General features: G+C 42.6%; 1 protein-coding gene across 1 annotated transcript in view; it reads right to left on the reverse strand.

Moving 5' to 3' along the window:
• The window catches only part of LOC140492007 (very low-density lipoprotein receptor-like), a 54815-nt gene that overhangs the window by 22650 nt on the left and 14595 nt on the right, over positions 1 to 17570 (reverse strand). Inside the window, exons 10-16 of the mRNA XM_072590601.1 lie at positions 15420 to 15538; positions 15183 to 15322; positions 13980 to 14121; positions 5666 to 5812; positions 4912 to 5034; positions 3714 to 3836; positions 1186 to 1563 (exon numbers count right to left, since the gene is read on the reverse strand). Coding sequence (XP_072446702.1) covers positions 1186 to 1563; positions 3714 to 3836; positions 4912 to 5034; positions 5666 to 5812; positions 13980 to 14121; positions 15183 to 15322; positions 15420 to 15538 — 1172 coding nt within the window. The remainder of the gene's footprint in view (positions 1 to 1185; positions 1564 to 3713; positions 3837 to 4911; positions 5035 to 5665; positions 5813 to 13979; positions 14122 to 15182; positions 15323 to 15419; positions 15539 to 17570) is intronic.

Genomic DNA, 17570 nt, shown 5'->3' on the forward strand with positions numbered 1-17570 from the left:
GCACCCGTTTGCCATGCGAAGGATATACTCCTAGAGGATAGTGTATGCCTGGAATTCTATAGCCCCACAGTCTAGTGGTAGACCATTGGAAATATTTCAGAGGTGGATCAATTAGAGAGAGTAGCTGTAGACTGAGAAAGGGAGCAGTGCGAAGAGGAATGGAAGTGTTGCTAGAGGATCTTAATCTAAAAAGTTATCTTGTTGCAGTGAGGGGAAAAAAAATCATCCCAATGATTTACCTCCTGTACACTCACTTCAGGTGTCCCTAAGGAGTTGCATCTACATGGCATCCCTCAACTTTTGAAAGCAATGCCAACTTTCACAAATACGGATACTAAGCTATTTTAAAACAAAAACCCACTTGCAGTAATTCAACCAAAACTACCTCAGCCTAGTATTGGAAGAGACCAACATTGCTTTGGTCCGAAAAGCAAACCAATTTTCCCTGGCAACAGTCTGAAGGTTGACCTGGACTCAAACTGAGAAAGGCTACCTAATTATACCTTCTCACTAAACTCCATTATACTTACTTCATGAAGTATCTCTAGCTTCATTGGTCAGATCTCCAGCACAGGAAAAAAAGCCTGTTGGCTCAGTTTGTGCTGGTCAAAAGTCGAATTGTTCTAATTCCACTTTCCAACATTTTACCTATAGCCTTGGCATCACAAACATCTAAATACTCAGTGTTGGAGGTTTCTGCCTCTACCACCATTAGAGGTGGCAAGTTCTAGATTCTCATTACCCTTTGAAAAAGCTTTTCCCCCCTTCTTTAAACCTTCTGCCCTTTACCTCAAGTAGGTCCCTGGTCACAGATCCCTCCAGCAAGGGTTACAAAAATTTCTACCCAGCTACCTGATCTATGCCCCTTAACTTTTACACACCCAAATACAAAACACTTCATTTTCTGCAAAAATGGTAATTTAATACCAGGGATTTGAGCATATTCCATATATGTGGATGGGTGGAAGTGTTGATAACCATTGCAAATCAATGTGCTGGTGCTGTATTTTCTGTAGATAAAAGATGAATTCCATCATACACATTGCACATAGATCCCAGTTGGGCAGCCAATCTGTCCCTTGATTCAGTCATACCGAGACGGTGATGCTGTAATAGACTCAGCTTCAATATTTGTGGTCTTAGAAGTTAAGGAAATGAACTGCTCAATGATTGAAAATCACTTACGACAATTTACTTCATCACTTCCATCTTTGCAGTCAACGTCTCCATCACAAAACCATTTCTGGTGAATACATTCACCCGAGCCACACCGGTGGTCATTAGGAGCACAGGTGACAAGTGAAGCGGTTGTTATGCCCCCACATCTGCCTGGAGATTCATCAGACTGATCAGCACAATCAACATTGTGGTCACACAGCCAGCTCAAGGATATACATTCTGAAGAATGACTGCATTGAAACTCATGTGGGCCACAGGAAGTTGGTAGACAGCCTCTTTCATCACTTCCATCCCCACAGTCATCATCACCATTACAGCTAAACTTTTTGGAAATGCATCTGCCATTGGAGCAAGTGAACTCTGTTGGACTGCAGGTAATCTGGCCTGGAGGGTAAAAGACAAAAGCCACAATAAAATCTTAAATCAACTGGAGGATCCTGAGCTATGAAATTAATGTTAAAATCTAATGACCAATGAGAAAATCTAGTTTAATACCAGCTTAGTAGTAGAATGGCTCACTTATCTAGTAGTTAAGAGCCTGGATAATTTTACACCCAGGAAATTTTGTACTTTAGCTCCAACATAGGACAACAGGTTACTATCAGACCAGAAACAGGGGTTAGCTTGCATCAGATTTCTATTTCATTAGAGTGGGGGTGGGGTCTTTGGGTAAAGGTTTTGTAAACCACCTCTACAGTGATCCAAGAGGTCATTGATTGGGATCAATGCATCATACTTCAAATATTAAGGGTGGGATAGAGACCAAAATAGTCTTAAGGAATCAAAAGGATAAGGGAAGCAGGTGGGAAGGTAGATTTGAAGATCAAAATTATGAAGCACAGTAGGCTCAAGCTGTTTACCTTTCTAATAGAAATGGGTTAAAGAATATGCCTATCTTGGTGGCAGTACATGAGCACAGAGAGGGAGGAGGGTTAGCTGACAGTTGAAACAAGGGAGGCATTGTCAGGATGGGTGACTTGTAACCAAAAGGAGCATCAAGGATCATTGCTGGTGCGATAATTTACAGCATACGAATGGCTTCAAAGGAAGTGAATGCACCACTGCTCAGTTTGTGGATGATAAAAATAAAGTGGGAAGGCACTACTGGAGGATGATGGTGAGAGAGATATAGAAGTTGAGTGAGCAAAAGCTTGACAAATAGAATATGGGAAAAATGAGGTTCTCCCTTTGACAATAAATGAATTAAGAGAAAAATTCCAGAAAGCTACAGAAGAGGGATTTGGGAATAGAGTCAAAAGATAGCATGGGGTTCAGTGAGAAAGTGGAATATTGACCATGTCAAAGGGAATAAAGTAAAACTGCTACATTTTAAATAGGACTATATAAAAAAAGTACTATTCAGTCTAATGAGAGAGAAGTTTTGCTCTTATTCTCCAATAATGGAGATTGGAGGCGGTCCAGATTTGCTAGGTTCCTTCCCGTTAAGGAAGGGCCTGGATTCATCGGAGTTAAGAATGAATGGTGACCTTAATTGAAGCATACAAGTTTTAGGGGGCTGACAGGACAGAAATAATTGATGCAAGGCCAGATGGCATAATCTCAGCAAGGGATCACTAATGGAGACAGGTGAGGAGAGGTATTTCCTGAGGGTAGCGAGTCTCTGGAATTCTCCTCCACTGGCAATGATTGTAGAGGCAGGGTCATTCAGTATAGTTTTTAAAAATTCACTTATGGGAATCACTGGCTCCATCAGAATTTATGCCGATCTCTAGTTGCCTTTATGAACTAATGGCCCACCACAATCCATGTGCACTACAGGATTTTGACCCAGTGTTACTACAGAAACATTTGAATCAGGATGGAGTGTGGCTTAGTGGTGGGTGGGTAGGGGAACTTGCAAGTGGAGAGTTTCCTTATGGGTCTGTTGTCCTTCTACTCAGGGGCTTGGAATGTGTTGTCTCAGGATTTTGATTTTCTGAAGTGCATCTCAATATTGTATTCCAAATCTCACTCCTGGGAGGTAGATAGAAAACTTCCTGAAACTTGTCAGTTGGTGAATTATTGCAATATCCCTAGTCTATGATCACTCTTGTAACCACTAATGCAACTAGCCCCCAGTTCAGTTTCTGGTTAATAGTAACCATTAGCATACTGATATAGTGGGGGACAGAGGATAATTCAGTGAGAGATTGTTAGATTCTCATTTTAGATGGTTATTGCCTTGCATTTGTTATGAATCCCAATGGTCACTTATTAGCCCAAGTCTAGATATTGTCCAGTTCTTGATGCACTTGAACAGACTTCAAATTAGTTACAAAATGATATGAACATTCGTGAACATCTCCACTTTATCTTGGGGAGGGAAGGTCATTGAAGCAGATGATTGGGATAGTGTCCGAGACCCAGAGGAACTCCTACAAAGATGCCCTGGAGCAGAGTTGACTGATCAACAACCACCACCATTTGTGGCCAGGTATCACTCCCAGACTTTCCCTTCCCTGGGCAATGGAGAATTAGATGATATTTTGCTTTTGGACAGAAGGCAGTGAATATTTTGCACATTAAAATCTTACCACAGTTTTCCTCATCAGCACCATCATCACAATCTTGTATACCATTGCACTTCCAGGAAACTGGAATACATCGAGAAAACTCCAAACCACATTTAATTTCTCCAATGGGGCATGCTGTCAGATCTAAAGAGAGAGACTTCATTAGTGCTCAGCTTTCACAAAACAAACAGTTTAGACCAGAATAAAAAACTTTTACTATATACTCAATCTTGAAACATAACACTGCACACAATGAGCAGAGACAAGAATACAGCAACTCTGGCATTATACAAAATTGCCCCATGCCCATTTTCCTACTCATTTAACTCGTGTGTGTCCTCACTGTGTTCCTATTGGTTCGTTCCTGCAGAGATCATCAAGGTTACCAACTCTTTGGATTAATAAGCCACCTGCCTAATGGTCACAAGGTTGAATGGATAAATTGCAGTGACTTGAAATGTCATTCTTAAGATAGTAGATTCAAGTAGTTTTTTTGATTGTTTTAAGAGCTCCTATGATGCAGTGGTAATGTCCTTGCCTCTGAGCGATAGGGGCAAGTCCAAAGTACCACGTGTTCGAGATGTTTAACTAGCTTGATTAGACAGACTGTTCTGGGCTTCTACTCTACCCCTATTTTTCCACATTCTCAAAAATTGCAGAATTTAAGCATAAAGTTTCTCAACTACTTTTGAAAGCAACAGGACAAAGAAAATTCTCCTCCACTCCCACACAGTTGTCTATCTATTCAAGTTCAGGGGAACAAGAATTAACAAGCTTTTACTCAAACCAACTTAATCTTGAAAACTGGGATGTGGGGACACCTGTGTGCTGTAAGCTACTATAGCAAGTGTTATGTAGCACACATTTACATTAGGAAGCACTTTAATATTCTCCCCACCTGCCATGACTAACCAAGTTAATGCCAAGCCATAATTTTACAATTGAGCCAGTGCTGATCAAGGGGTTGGTTTTAAAGTGGGAATTAAGCATAGTTCACTGAAGACACCACAATTGGGTTGCAGGTGGGGAAGAGAGAGAGAGAGAGAGGATACACAAGTAAAGGAGGCATTAAGTGAAGGACATTCAATAGTGAAGGAAACAAACAGGTGTCTTTGCTCCACAGTAAATTCATGCAAAAGATCAGCTGATTCAGAAGTGAAACAAAAATTACACCTTCGGAAATAACTATTCCAACCTCCAGCCAGAGATAAATACTTACAGCAAACTCCTTCACTTTCATCTGATCCATCATCACAGTCAGCTACACCATCGCATTGCCATCTCTTAGGTATACATCGTCCATCATTGCATTTGACCTCCATTACTCCACAGATGGTTTTGACTAGTCAATAAAAAAAGATTTAAATTCAGTTAGTGTACTATCATCTAGCATTGTTATTAAAGTGGAAATGGTTCTTTAAAATTAAATTTAAAATGGCCATATTGCATTGGAAAGTGCCTTTTTTAGTCATCAAGACCATAGGACCATAGATGGGACAAATGGCCTAATTTCTGCTCCTATCAAATCTGCTCTTTCATTCAATCATGGCTGATAATTTTTCAACCCCAACTTTGTTCCCACCCTCCCCCCAAACCTTTGATCCCCTTGGCAATCAAGAACTTCTGTTTGAAATATACAGAGTGACCTGGCCTCCACTGCCTTCTGTGGCAATGAATACCACCACTCTGGCTGAAGTTTCTCATCTTCGTTCTAAAGGGTCTTGCTTTACTCTGAAGCTCTGCCCTGGGTTCTCAATGGAAAGATCTTGCCAACGTCCTCTGTCCAAGTTGAAACTTGAGAACATGGATCAGATCGCCCTCATCCTTCTAATCTCCATCGAGTATAGTCCCAGAGTCCTCAAGTGTTCCTCAATGCAACTAGTTTCCTTGTTGGTGCTGCAGCCTGACTTGTTGCATTGTCTATGTTTAATTTTTAAACAACTACAATACTTCATTTTACACTGTTCTCATACCTGCTCCACAATGATGTTCATCCTTTAACAACTCCGTTCCAGGTGGACACACACAAGTATATTTGGGACTGTAACTGTTGATTTGAGGAGCTGGTAGACACATGTATTTACATCCCCCATTTGTATTCTCTTTGCACCAGTTCTTGCCTAGGAAGTAAGATTAGTTTAAAAAAAAAAAAAAAAAAGATTACTAGAAACCAGTGTCCCAGTAACTCAAAAAGTATTTAAAGAACCAATGACATATGTAATATTGTATACAATGTAATGTGGGAAAATTCCAATACACTTTCCTCAGTTCATTCCATACATGACAGAAGTCAGTCAGGAGATGGCCATAAGCAATGGTTTTCATTAGGTTTATTACTAAAGGAAAGCACAGATTAAACCAAAAACTTCAATTTCACCATGTGCTGGCTAAACCAAGACTTCAAGTATCACACTCTACAAGTATGATTCAGCTTTAGTGGAGGCGTGAAGAGTTTTCAGTTAGATTTACTCCAATGCAGACAAATTTCTACTTCAAACGTGCTGGAAATTATAGTGTATGTATACAAATGGACTGAAGAGCTTTGAAGAACTTGGCTATGCATTAAATACTCAAAAAATTAAACATCAACCATAAATGTAGCTTGTTTCTATTGCTTTTAAGGAAAAATTTAAATGGCAACTTAATACAGTTCAATTTTTGAAGAGTTATTTTAATGGGCAGCATGGTCAGTTATGATTAGCACTGCTGCATCATAGCACCAGGGACCTGTATTCAATTCCAGCCTTGGGTGACCGACATTTGCATGGTTTCCCTATGTCTGATGGTTTCCACCAGGTGCTCTGGTTTCTGTTGACAAGGATGTACAGGTTAGGTGGATTGGCCATGTTAAATCACCCATAGCATCTAGAGATGTGTAGGCTAGGTGGGTTAACCATAATAAAAATGTAGGGATAAGATGGAGGCCTGGGTCTGGAGGGTCTGTGCAGACTCAATGAGATGAACGGCCTCTTTCTGCTTTATGATTCGGTTGTCAGTTTAGAGTGACAGCTCAAAGCCACAAAATGTGGAGCATTGGCATATTTTAGCCATGTAATTAGTCAAAACATGAAGAATTAACTTCCATTTTATGCCCTCATGTGTAAAGTTTAATTAGTAATTCACAGTGGGTTCATTACACTGTGGTGGATATAGCCACCACAGTTTGGAACAAAAGTGCACAAAATGTTGGATACAATTTATGCTCAAAACATTCACTGGTAAATTTGGGCAAATATATTGATGAAACTGGCACAAAGTAGAAACCTCCAGTTAAACATTTTTTTGGAAAGGATTATGAAATTGGCAAAGAGTTACTATCTGCAAGATAAGTGGCAAGGGTAAATTTAGTGATGGGCATGGAGGGGTTTCTGTTTAAATATTCTACCTTGAAGGTAGAGATCAGATTTTTTTCAAAAGTAATTTGAGATGTAGATTTTCCATTGAGATCAAGCCACACTTAACAGATGAGAAAAAAGGTTTGCAATCTTTAAAAAAGATGAACCTGATGTGAGATGAATCTTGTGTATAAGATAGTTTACATTGTTGGCTACGTAGAGCAGTTCATCTTCCATAAATTACACTGGCACCACTCCCCACCTCTTCCTCCGTTACATTGATGACTGCATTGGCGCCACTGTGTCCCCACGAGGAGGTTGAGCAATTTGTCAACTTCACTAACACATTCCACCCTGACCTTAAATTTACCTGGACCATCCGACACCTCCCTCCCCTTCCTGGACCTCTCCATCTCCATTAATGATGACCAACTTGACACTGACATTTTTTTGCAAACCTACCAACTCCCACAGCTACCTGGATTACACCTCTTCCCACTCTACCTCTTGCAAAAATGCCATCCAATATTCCCAGTTCCTCCACCCCCACCATATCTGTTCCCAGGAGGACCAGTTCCACCACAGAACACACCAGATGGCCTCCTCCTTTAGAGACCGCAATTTCCCTTTCCATATGGTTAAGGATGCCCTCCAACGCATCTTGTCCACATCCCGCACCTCTGCCCTCAGACCCCACCCCTCCAACCATAACAAGGACAGAATGCCCCTGGTGCTCACCTTCCACCCTACCAATCTTCGCATAAACCAAATCTGCCAACATTTCTGCCACCACCAAAAAGACCCCATCAGGGATATATTTCCCCTCCCTCCCCCCCACCCCTTTCTGCCTTCCGCAAAGTCATGTTCCCTCCATGACTAGCTGGTCAGGTCCATGGCCCCCCCCCCCCACAACCCACCCTCCCTGGTACCTTCCCCTGCCACCACAGGAATTACAAAATCTGCACCCACACCACCTCCCTCACCTCCATCCAAGGCTTTAAAAAGGAACCTTCCACATCCAAAGTTTTACTTGCACATCCACCAATATCATTTACTGTACCCGTTGCGGTCTCCTCTACATTGGGGAGATTGGTGCGGGTGTCCCGGAGATGTTCCCTAAAGCGCTTTGCTAGGAGGCACCCAATCAACCACACCGCCCTGTGGCCCAACATTTCAACTCCCCCTCCCACTCTGCCGAGGACATGGAGGTCGTGGGCCTCCTTCACCGCCACTCCCTCACCACCAGACGCCTGGAGGAAGAACGCCTCATCTTCCGCCTCGGAACACTTCAACCCCAGGGCATCAATGTGGACTTAACAGCTTCCTCATTTCCCCTTCCCCCACCTCACTGCAGTTCCAAACTTCCAGCTCAGCACAGTCTCCATGACCTGTCCTACCTGCCTATCTTTTCCACCTATTCACTCCACCCTCTCCTCCCTGACCTATCACCTCCATCCTCTCCCCCACTCACCCATTGTACTCTGCCACCTTCTTCCCACCCCCACCCTCTAGCTTATCTTGCCACACTTCAGGCTCACTGCCTTTATTCCTGATGAAGGGCTTTTGCCCGAAACGTCAATTTTACTGCTCCTCAGATGCTGCGCTCTTCCAGTGCCACTAATCCAGAATCCTTCACATTGTACTTGGATTAGATTTAAAATCCATGTTTATTCACAAGGGATAGGGATGGGTGGATTCCTAGAGATTCTGTTTAAGTTGCTGTTAAACTCAAATTGACAGTTGTTCAAGCAGACTAGGACAGCCTAATGCACTGTTTAGTTCATCTAACCTTAAGAATTTTGTCCAAATATCATTTAATTTTAATTTTCACATGTACCAAGAGAAAAGCATTTTTGGTTTACTACACAGGGAAATCATACCATAGCTACAAACAGGATATTAGAACAGAATGCAGAATGTAGGTGTTATAGCTAAAAAAGTACAGAGAAAGATCAACTCTAATGTGAGAAGTCTGTTTGAAAGTCTGATAACAGCAGGGGAAATGTTCATAAATTTATTCAAGCTTTTGAATCTTCTGCCTGATGGGAGAGAGTATAACCAGAGGAGTGGGGGAGATCTTGGATTACATCGGCTGCTTTTGAGACAGTGGAAAGTACAGACAGGTCAGTGGAAAGCAGGCTGGTTTGGTGATGGACTGGGCTGCACTGAACTAATTTCTCGTCTTGGGCAGACAAGTTGCCATTCCAAGCTGTGGTGCATCTGGATGCTTTCCATGGTGTATCTATAAAAATTGGTAAGAATCATTGCGGACACGTTTTCCGAGTCTTCTGAGGAAGTAGAGGTATTGTGCGCTTTCTTGATGGTGGATGGACCAGAATAGATCAGTACTTGTTTGGACCACCTCAACCCCATTAATATAGACAGGGGGTGTTTCCACTCTGCTTCCTGAAGCCAATGACCAGCTTTTTCACTGCAGAGTGGCAGGAGTTGGGTGGAAGTTCAGGCGGAGCGCAAAGCCGGTCGGGGAGGTTAAGTGATTGCTATTAGAGGGGGTGCATTCTAAACCCCAGGTCCTACAAAGTAGGGTCTCCCTCCCTCCCCCACTAACCAAAATTAAGTCCAGAGACTTGCCACAACAAGAGGGTCTAAGGAAGTTTGGATTGAAGAGTGAGGCTTCAGCTCATGAGTCTTTGACAAGGAGGTTGAGTGAAGTGATTACACCACAGTTGAAGAGGGTGAAGACATGACTGCCAAGCTGATTCAGTGCACTATGTGCTTGCTGTGGGAGGTCAACGACTCTGGTGTGTCTGGCTCATGTGTGAGAAGTGTGTGCACAGCTATTGACAAAGCATATTGCAGCACTGAACAAACTAGAGGACCTTAGGCTCATCTGAGAGAACGAGATCCTTCTGGACAAGACCTTCAGTGAGTGAGGTTATTACACCAATCATGCCAGAAGAGTGCAGACGATGAGGAAGGCAGAGAGGAGACAAGTGCAAGAGACCCCGGGAGAAGTACCTGTCAGGAACAAGTTGAAGCTTTTGGAAACAGAAGAGCCTGATGAGACTGCCAGTTCGCAAGGCGGCCAGGTCTGTCAAAAGTTTGGGCAGAGGCAGAGTGGAAGAGTCAGACATCGCACAGAACTGTAGTAATAGGGGACTCCATAGTGAGGGGAACTGACTGGGGTTTTTGTGGCAGCAGATGGGACTTAAGGATGGTGTGTTGCCTTCCTGGTGCCAGGGTGAAAGATATCGTAGATAGAGTGCAGGAAATCCTCAAGGACGAAGGTGAAGAGCCAGAGGTGGTGGTACATGTTGGCACAAATGTGGGGAAGAGGAGGAACATACTACAGCGGGACTTCGGAGAACTAGGAAGACTGAAAAGCAGGACATCCAAGGTGGTTATCTCCAGTTTGCTTCCAGTTCCTCGGGCTGGTGTGGCCAGAAACAGGGAGATAATGGACTTGAGCGTGTGGCCAGGCGAACTGGTGCAGGAAGCAAGGATTTAAGTTCTTGGATCACTGGGGTATGTTTTGTGGTAAGCATAAATTGTACAAGAGACAGTTTGCACCTTAATAAGTTAGGGACCAGCATTCTGGCAGGCAGGTTTTCTACTGCAACACTGCTACATTTAAACTAAGTGGTGTGGGGGGGGGGGGGGGGGGGAACAAACTGGATGTTTAAGAAGGAAATTGAAGGGAACGTTAGAACAAGGGAAGTCAAGAAAGACAACTGTATCAATGAGGCAGAAAACTTGGAAAGGGATCATGCTGTAAGGTTGAGTGAAATAGGGGTCGATGGGAAGGGTGAGAGCAGTAGCAAATTAAAAATACGATACATGAATGCACAAAGCATTAGACACAAGATGGATGAGTTTGAGGCTCTTTTGGAAATTGGCAGATAAGATATTGTGGGGATAACTGAGACGTGGCTTCAAGTGGACAGGGCCTGGGAAATGAATATTCAAGGCTACACATGCTATTGTAGGGACAGACTGATGGGCAGAGGGAGTGGGGTGGCCATGTTGGTAAGGGAGGATATTTAGTCCCTTGCGCAGGGGGACCCAAGAGTCAGGGGGTGTAGAGTCAGTGTGGATAGAGCTGTGAAATACTAAGGGTAAAAAGACCCTCTTGGGAGTTATCTACAGGCCCCCAAACAGTAGTCTGGATGTTGGCTGTAAGTTGAATCAGGAGCTGAAATTGGCCTATCGAAGATGTTATTACAGTTGTTATGGGGGATTTTAACATGCAGGTAGATTGGGAAAATCAGGATGGTATTGGACCTCCAGAAAGAGACTGTGGACTGCCTCAGAGATGGATTCTTAGAACAACTGGTGCTGGAGCCGACCAAGGAGAAGGCAATTCTGGATCTGGTATTGTGTAACGAACCAGAATTGGTCAGAGACCGCGAAGTGAAGGAGCCATTGGGAAGTAGTGACCATAATACAATAAACTTCAATCTGCAATTTGAGAGGGAGGGGGTACAGTCAGAAGGGACAGTACTTCTGATGAATGAGGGAACTATGGAGCTGAGGGAGGAGCTGGCCAAAGTTCAATGGTGCAATACCTTAGCAGGTAAGACAGTGGAGGAACAATGGCAGATATTTCTGTGTATAATGCAGAAGATGCAGGATCAGTTCATTCCTAAAAGGAAGAAAGATCCTATGAGGAGGCATGGTCGGCTGTGGCTGATGAGGCAAGTTAAGAAACAAAAAAGTTGAGAAAAACATAACATAGCAAAGATAAGTGGGAAAACTGAGGACTGGGAAGCTTTTAAAGAGCAGAGGATTACTAAGGAAATATGCAGAGGAAAAAAATGGAGGTGTGAAGGTAAACTGGCCAATAATATAAAAGGGAGGATAGTAAAAGCTTTTTTAGGTATGTGCAAGGCAAAAAATGGTTAGGACTAAAATTGGACCCTTTAAGACAAACAGGGGAATATATTACAGGGAACAAAGAAATGGCAGAAGAATTAAATTGGTACTTCAGATCTGTGTTCACTGGGGAAGACACAAGCAATCTCCCTGAGGTATAGTGGCTGAAGGACCTGAACTGAAAGGAATTTATATTTGCCAGGATTTGGTGTTGGAGAGACTGTTAGGTCTGAAGGTTGATAAGTCCCCGGGGCCTGATGGTCTGCATCCCAGGGTACTGAAGGTGGCGGCTCGGGAAATCGTGGATGCGTTGGTGATTTTCCAGAGTTTGATAGATTCTGGGTCAGTTCCTGAGGATTGCAGGGCGGCTAATGTTGTACCACTTTTTAAGAAAGGTGGGAGAGAGAAAGCAGGAAATTATAGAGCAGTTAGTCTGACCTCAGTGGTGGGAAAGATGCTGGAATCTATTATAAAAGGATGAAATTTCAGCACATCTGGATAATAGTAACAGGATAGGACAGAGTCAGCATGGATTTATGAAGGGGAAATCATGCTTGACTAATCTTCTGGAATTGAGGATGTAACTCTGAAGATGGGCAAGAGATCCAGTGGATGTAGTGTACCTGGACTTTATCAAAAGCTTTCTGAAAGTCCCACATAGAAGGTTAGTGAGCAAAATTAGGGCGCATGGTATTGGGGGCAGAGTACTAGATTGGATTGAAAATTGGTTGGCTGATAGGAAACAAAGTAGTGATAAATGGCTCCATTTTGGAATGGCAGGCAGTGACCAGTGGGGTACCACAGGGGTCAGTACTGGGACCGCAGCTTTTTACAATATATGTTAATGATATAGAAGATGGTATTAGCAATAACTTAGCAAATTTGCTGATACAAAGCTGGGTGGCAGGGTGAAATGTGATGAGGATGTTAGGAGATTACAGGATGACCTGGAAAAAAAAGTTAGGTGAGTGGGCAGATGCAGTTTAATGTGGATAAATGTATGATTATCCACTTTGGTGGCAAGAACAGGAAGGCAGATTACTACCTCAATGGAATCAATTTAGGTAAAGGGGCAGCACAATGTACACCAGTCAATGAAGGTAAGCATGCAGGTACAGCAGGTAGTGAAGGAGGCTAATAGCATGCTGGCCTTCATAAGAGGCATTGAGTATAGAAGCAAAGAGGTTCTTCTGTAGCTGTACAGGGCCCTGGTGAGACCACACCTGGAGTATTGTGTGCAGTTCTGGTCTCCAAATTTGAGGACAGATATTCTGGCTATTGAGGGAGTGCAGCGTAGGTTCAAGGTCAATTCCTGGAATAGTGGAATTACCTTACACTGAAAGACTGAAGTGACTGGGCTTGTATACCCTTGTGTTTAGAAGACTGAGGGGGGGGGATCTGATTGAGACAAGATTATTAAAAGGATTGGACACTGGTAGCAGGAAACATGTTTCCGCTGATGGGTAAGTGCTGAACCAGAGGACACAGCTGAAAAATACAGGGTAGACCATTTAGGACAGAGATGGGGAGAAACTTCACCCAGAGAGTGGTGGCTGTGTGGAATGCTCTGCCCCAGAGGGCAGTGGAGGCCCAGTCTCTGGATTCATTTAAGAAAGAATTGGATAGAGCTCTCAAGGATAGTGGAATCAAGGGTTATGGAGATAAGGCAGGAACAGGATACTGATTAAGGATGATCAGCTATGATCATATTGAATGGTGGTGCAGGCTCGAAGGGCAGAATGGCCTACTCCTGCACCTATTGTCTATTGTTTTGCTAACATGGAAGGGAGACATTGTCATCTTTACATCATGCCACTAAAGTCTCTTCTTCCTGTACTCCATCTTATTTAAAGTGGATCCATTATGGTGGGGTCATCAGCAAACTCAATATAGAGGGAGTGTGTTATGGCAAGTGACAGGTTATGCTGCAATTATGACACTGCTCTTACCTGAAAAAGTGAATCATAGGACAATTCAAATATCCACTGTTGATTAACCATACTAAAAATTGAAACTGTCAGCTAGTTTCCTTCTTAGCCAGAGAATTTCCAACTAGGAAGGTTACAACCTTGAAAAGGTTACTAGGGCTGGTCATTTAAAAGATTGCTAGATTCCTTACCCGATGGCTGTGTGAGCTCATGATAGATGATAACATCCTGAACATCCTGGAGATTGGAGATTAAAGTGATCAGATCCTTTCCTGTATGTTTATTCGCTCGATAGATGGTGTTATGCTCCCAGCTAGTCCAGAAGATATGATCCTAAAAAGAACCACCATTTTCACAATTCATTCTAGGTGCTAGCTAAGAAGGTTGAGTAGGTTAGGTTTACTTTTTTTCATTAGAAAAAGGAGATGGAGGTTTATAAAATTATGAAGGGTAGAGAGGGTGGATAGAGACCAGCTTTTTTCCCCCCAGGGTGAAGACTTCACTAACAAGAGGTCATGCTTTCAAGGCGAGGGGTGGAAAGTGTAAGGGGGATACACTTGGCAAGTACTTCATACAGAGGGTGGTGGGTGTCTGGAACACGTTACCAGCAGAGGTGGTAGAGGCAGGCACTGTCGATTCATTTAAAATGCATCTGGATAAATGCATGAGTAGGTGGGGAACAGAGGGATCCAGATGCTTGGGAGTTGACCGACTGGTTCAAGACAGTGGATTTGAATCGGCTCAGGCTTGGAGGGCTGAAGGGCCTGTTCCTGGGCTGTAAATTTTGTTATACAACAAAGGCAGTCAAAAGCAATTTCACCCACTGGAGAATATAATGACCACTATTTGCACTGTAGCCGAGGTTATAGGGTAGAATTGCTCAAGTTTGATTCAGTTAGAAATGCATCTTGAATGGCAGAGAACTTCACTCCAACTGGGGAAAGTCATGTACAGGCTTAACCTCCTACAAAAACAAACACTACACCCACCACATATTCCCACAATTTCAGATGGTCAACATCTAACATTTGTAGCAAATTTTACCCCACTAATTAAAATACACTGCTATGGTTTAATGCCCAAGGAAAATAGCAAAGTCTATGAACAGTCAAGAGCTTTAATGTTTTATTTTTAAGTGTTTTGGTCACTTTTGTTGTGCACACTTTACTGACTGCGTACACAAGGCAGTCACTTGGGTATCTAGCAGATACTAGAACTTTATTGAAAATGGATGTATGCAAAGGCTTAGTAGTATTTGTGAAATGGCAATTTTCCCCCAAAAGATTACCTCTTGAAAAGGTGACATTTTACAAAGAAAACAAACAGGGATATTTAAATATAGCAGCTTCTTATCGTATGCTGTTGTTTCAGAGCTTCACCGCATCAGACCTTACCTCAAACACTGATACACCATAAGGATGAGCAAGAAATTCAATTGAGGAAAGCACAGTTCTTCTATCCTCTCCGGTCACACGTACACTCGACAGAACGTGCCGCTTAGAGTCAACCCAATATAGACAGCTTTGTGTGAGATCTAAGGCAAAGTGAAACTGAATAAGTTATGCTGCAAGAATGGGGGTGGGAGGGGGAGTAAAAACAAATAACCAATTGGTTTTCACAAGTCCACTCACCAAGCGTAATGGCACTAGGCCATTCAATGTCTCTGGTAACTAACAGCTTACGACCAACACCATTCATCCCTGCTTTTTCGATTACTGCCGGTTCACCCCAGTCTGACCAGTACATGTACCTTTGAAGAACAGGTGATTAAAATTAAAAACTCAAACTGCATTATTTTGCATTTATAACATGTTATTGACAAGAAATACCACTGTTCCATTTCATTGTTTTTGGATTTTTTTTTTTCTTAAGGCTCGTTGCTGCAATGCAGTAAAGATAGTAACACCAATTTTAAATTCCTATTAGTACGATATTGGTTATGTGAAGCTCATTTCAATATTGAAATTCAATTGTTTGACACCTCTCTATAGCAAACCCATAACTTTCAATTAAGTAGGCCATTTAATTAAGCTAGATGCAGGGATTGCAATAATGCTTAAGTCAATGTTTAAGGGGCACAGTGCAAAAAGTCCTTCTTCCTACAGTTTTCCTCTCGAGAGCAGCTATGTTATCATGATGGAACTCAGCACACAGGTGAAATTCAAGACAAAAGATGAATGGATCCACAATTTGTTTGCCCGTAATTATACATGCAAACCTAGAACATCCAGAACACAGGTTTCAATATAGGACCAAAGCAGCCATATTGGTGCGATCACGAGAAAATAGCCAACTTCAGCATGCATTCAGATGGTCCTTCAGAAACATTGGTTACTTTCACACTTGCTACTAAAATGAACAAGTTTTCCCAGAGGTCAGTGGAAAAAAAATCAAATCACATATTGGGTACATTGGAGTTTTTTTTTTGCAAAGCTACAGGGTCTGGTTGCCTTCAAAGAGGGTTAGTGTTTAATTGTGGTTTCTTCCTGGTTGGAGTGTTTTTTTTAAACCAATTACCACAGGACCTGAACCCTCAATATCTAAATTGTTCTGCTCATTTCCAGGCTAAGAGCAGATTCCTTATGTCACAAGGACAAATTGATTTTTAAAATTATTCTAAAACCTAAGTGTTTTGAATGTGCAAAAATCATTGTTCCCCAACTACAAGAGGTGCATGCTTAAAACCAGTTCAGTAAATTACTGTTATGGGGAGTACAGTCTGGTCATTTTGATGCTAGAATCTATCCTACTTCATTATTGCAACTGATTTGTAACCAGAAATCTGTAGCCAAAGAAATACATCTAACTCCTTTGGGAAAAAAGTGTTTTGACCTCCACTTTGCTGTGACAGAATCCCACTCTGGTGAAGTTTCATCTCATTCCTGAGTGATCTTCGGTTGCATATTCCTGTCAAAGCATCCTTCCTACATCTACCATGTAGAAATTAATTTGGAAGCTTCCATAAGCAACATCCTCCAAGCCACTCCCTGTTCCAAGCTCTAGTATGTTTGACACCCCTGAATTGTTCCAGTCCCTGGCCATAAAAATCAGTCCCATCATCCCAGGAATCAGTCTGATAACCCTTTGAAATTGTTGTGGTTCTGGTTGCCGAGCTGGGAATTTGTGTTGCAGATGTTTCGTCCCTTGTCTAGGTGACATCCTCAGTGCTTGGGAGCCTCCTGTGAAGCGCTTCTGTGATCTTTCCTCTGGCATTTGTAGTGGTTTGAATCTGCTGCTTCCGGTTGTCAGTTCCAGCTGTCTGTTGCAGTGGTCGGTATATTGGGTCCAGGTCGATGTGCTTATTGATTGAATCTGTGGATGAGTGCCATCCCTCTAGGAATTCCCTGGCTGTTCTGTTTGGCTTGTCCTATAATAGTAGTGTTGTCCCAGTCAAATTCATGTTGCTTGTCATCTGTGTGTGTGGCTAAGGATAGCTGGTCATGTCGTTTCATGGCCAGTTAGTGTTCATGGATACAAATCATTAACTGTCTTCCTGTTTGTCCTATGTAGTGCTTGTGTAGTCCCTGCATGTGACTTTGTACACTATGTTGGTTTTGCTCATGCTGGGTATCAGGTCCTTTGTCCTGGTGAGTTGTTGTCTGAGAGTGGCTGTTGGTTTGTGCGCTGTTATGAGTCCTAGTGGTCGTAGTATTCTGGCTGTCAGTTCAGGAATGTTCTGATGTATAGTAATGTGGCTAGTCCTTTGGGTTGCGGCATGTCCTCATTCTGTTGTCTTTCCCTTAGGCATCTGTTGATGAAATTGCACGGGTATCCTTAGTAGC

The sequence above is a fragment of the Chiloscyllium punctatum genome, chromosome 2, assembly GCF_047496795.1.
Source record: "Chiloscyllium punctatum isolate Juve2018m chromosome 2, sChiPun1.3, whole genome shotgun sequence".
NCBI lineage: Eukaryota > Metazoa > Chordata > Chondrichthyes > Orectolobiformes > Hemiscylliidae > Chiloscyllium > Chiloscyllium punctatum.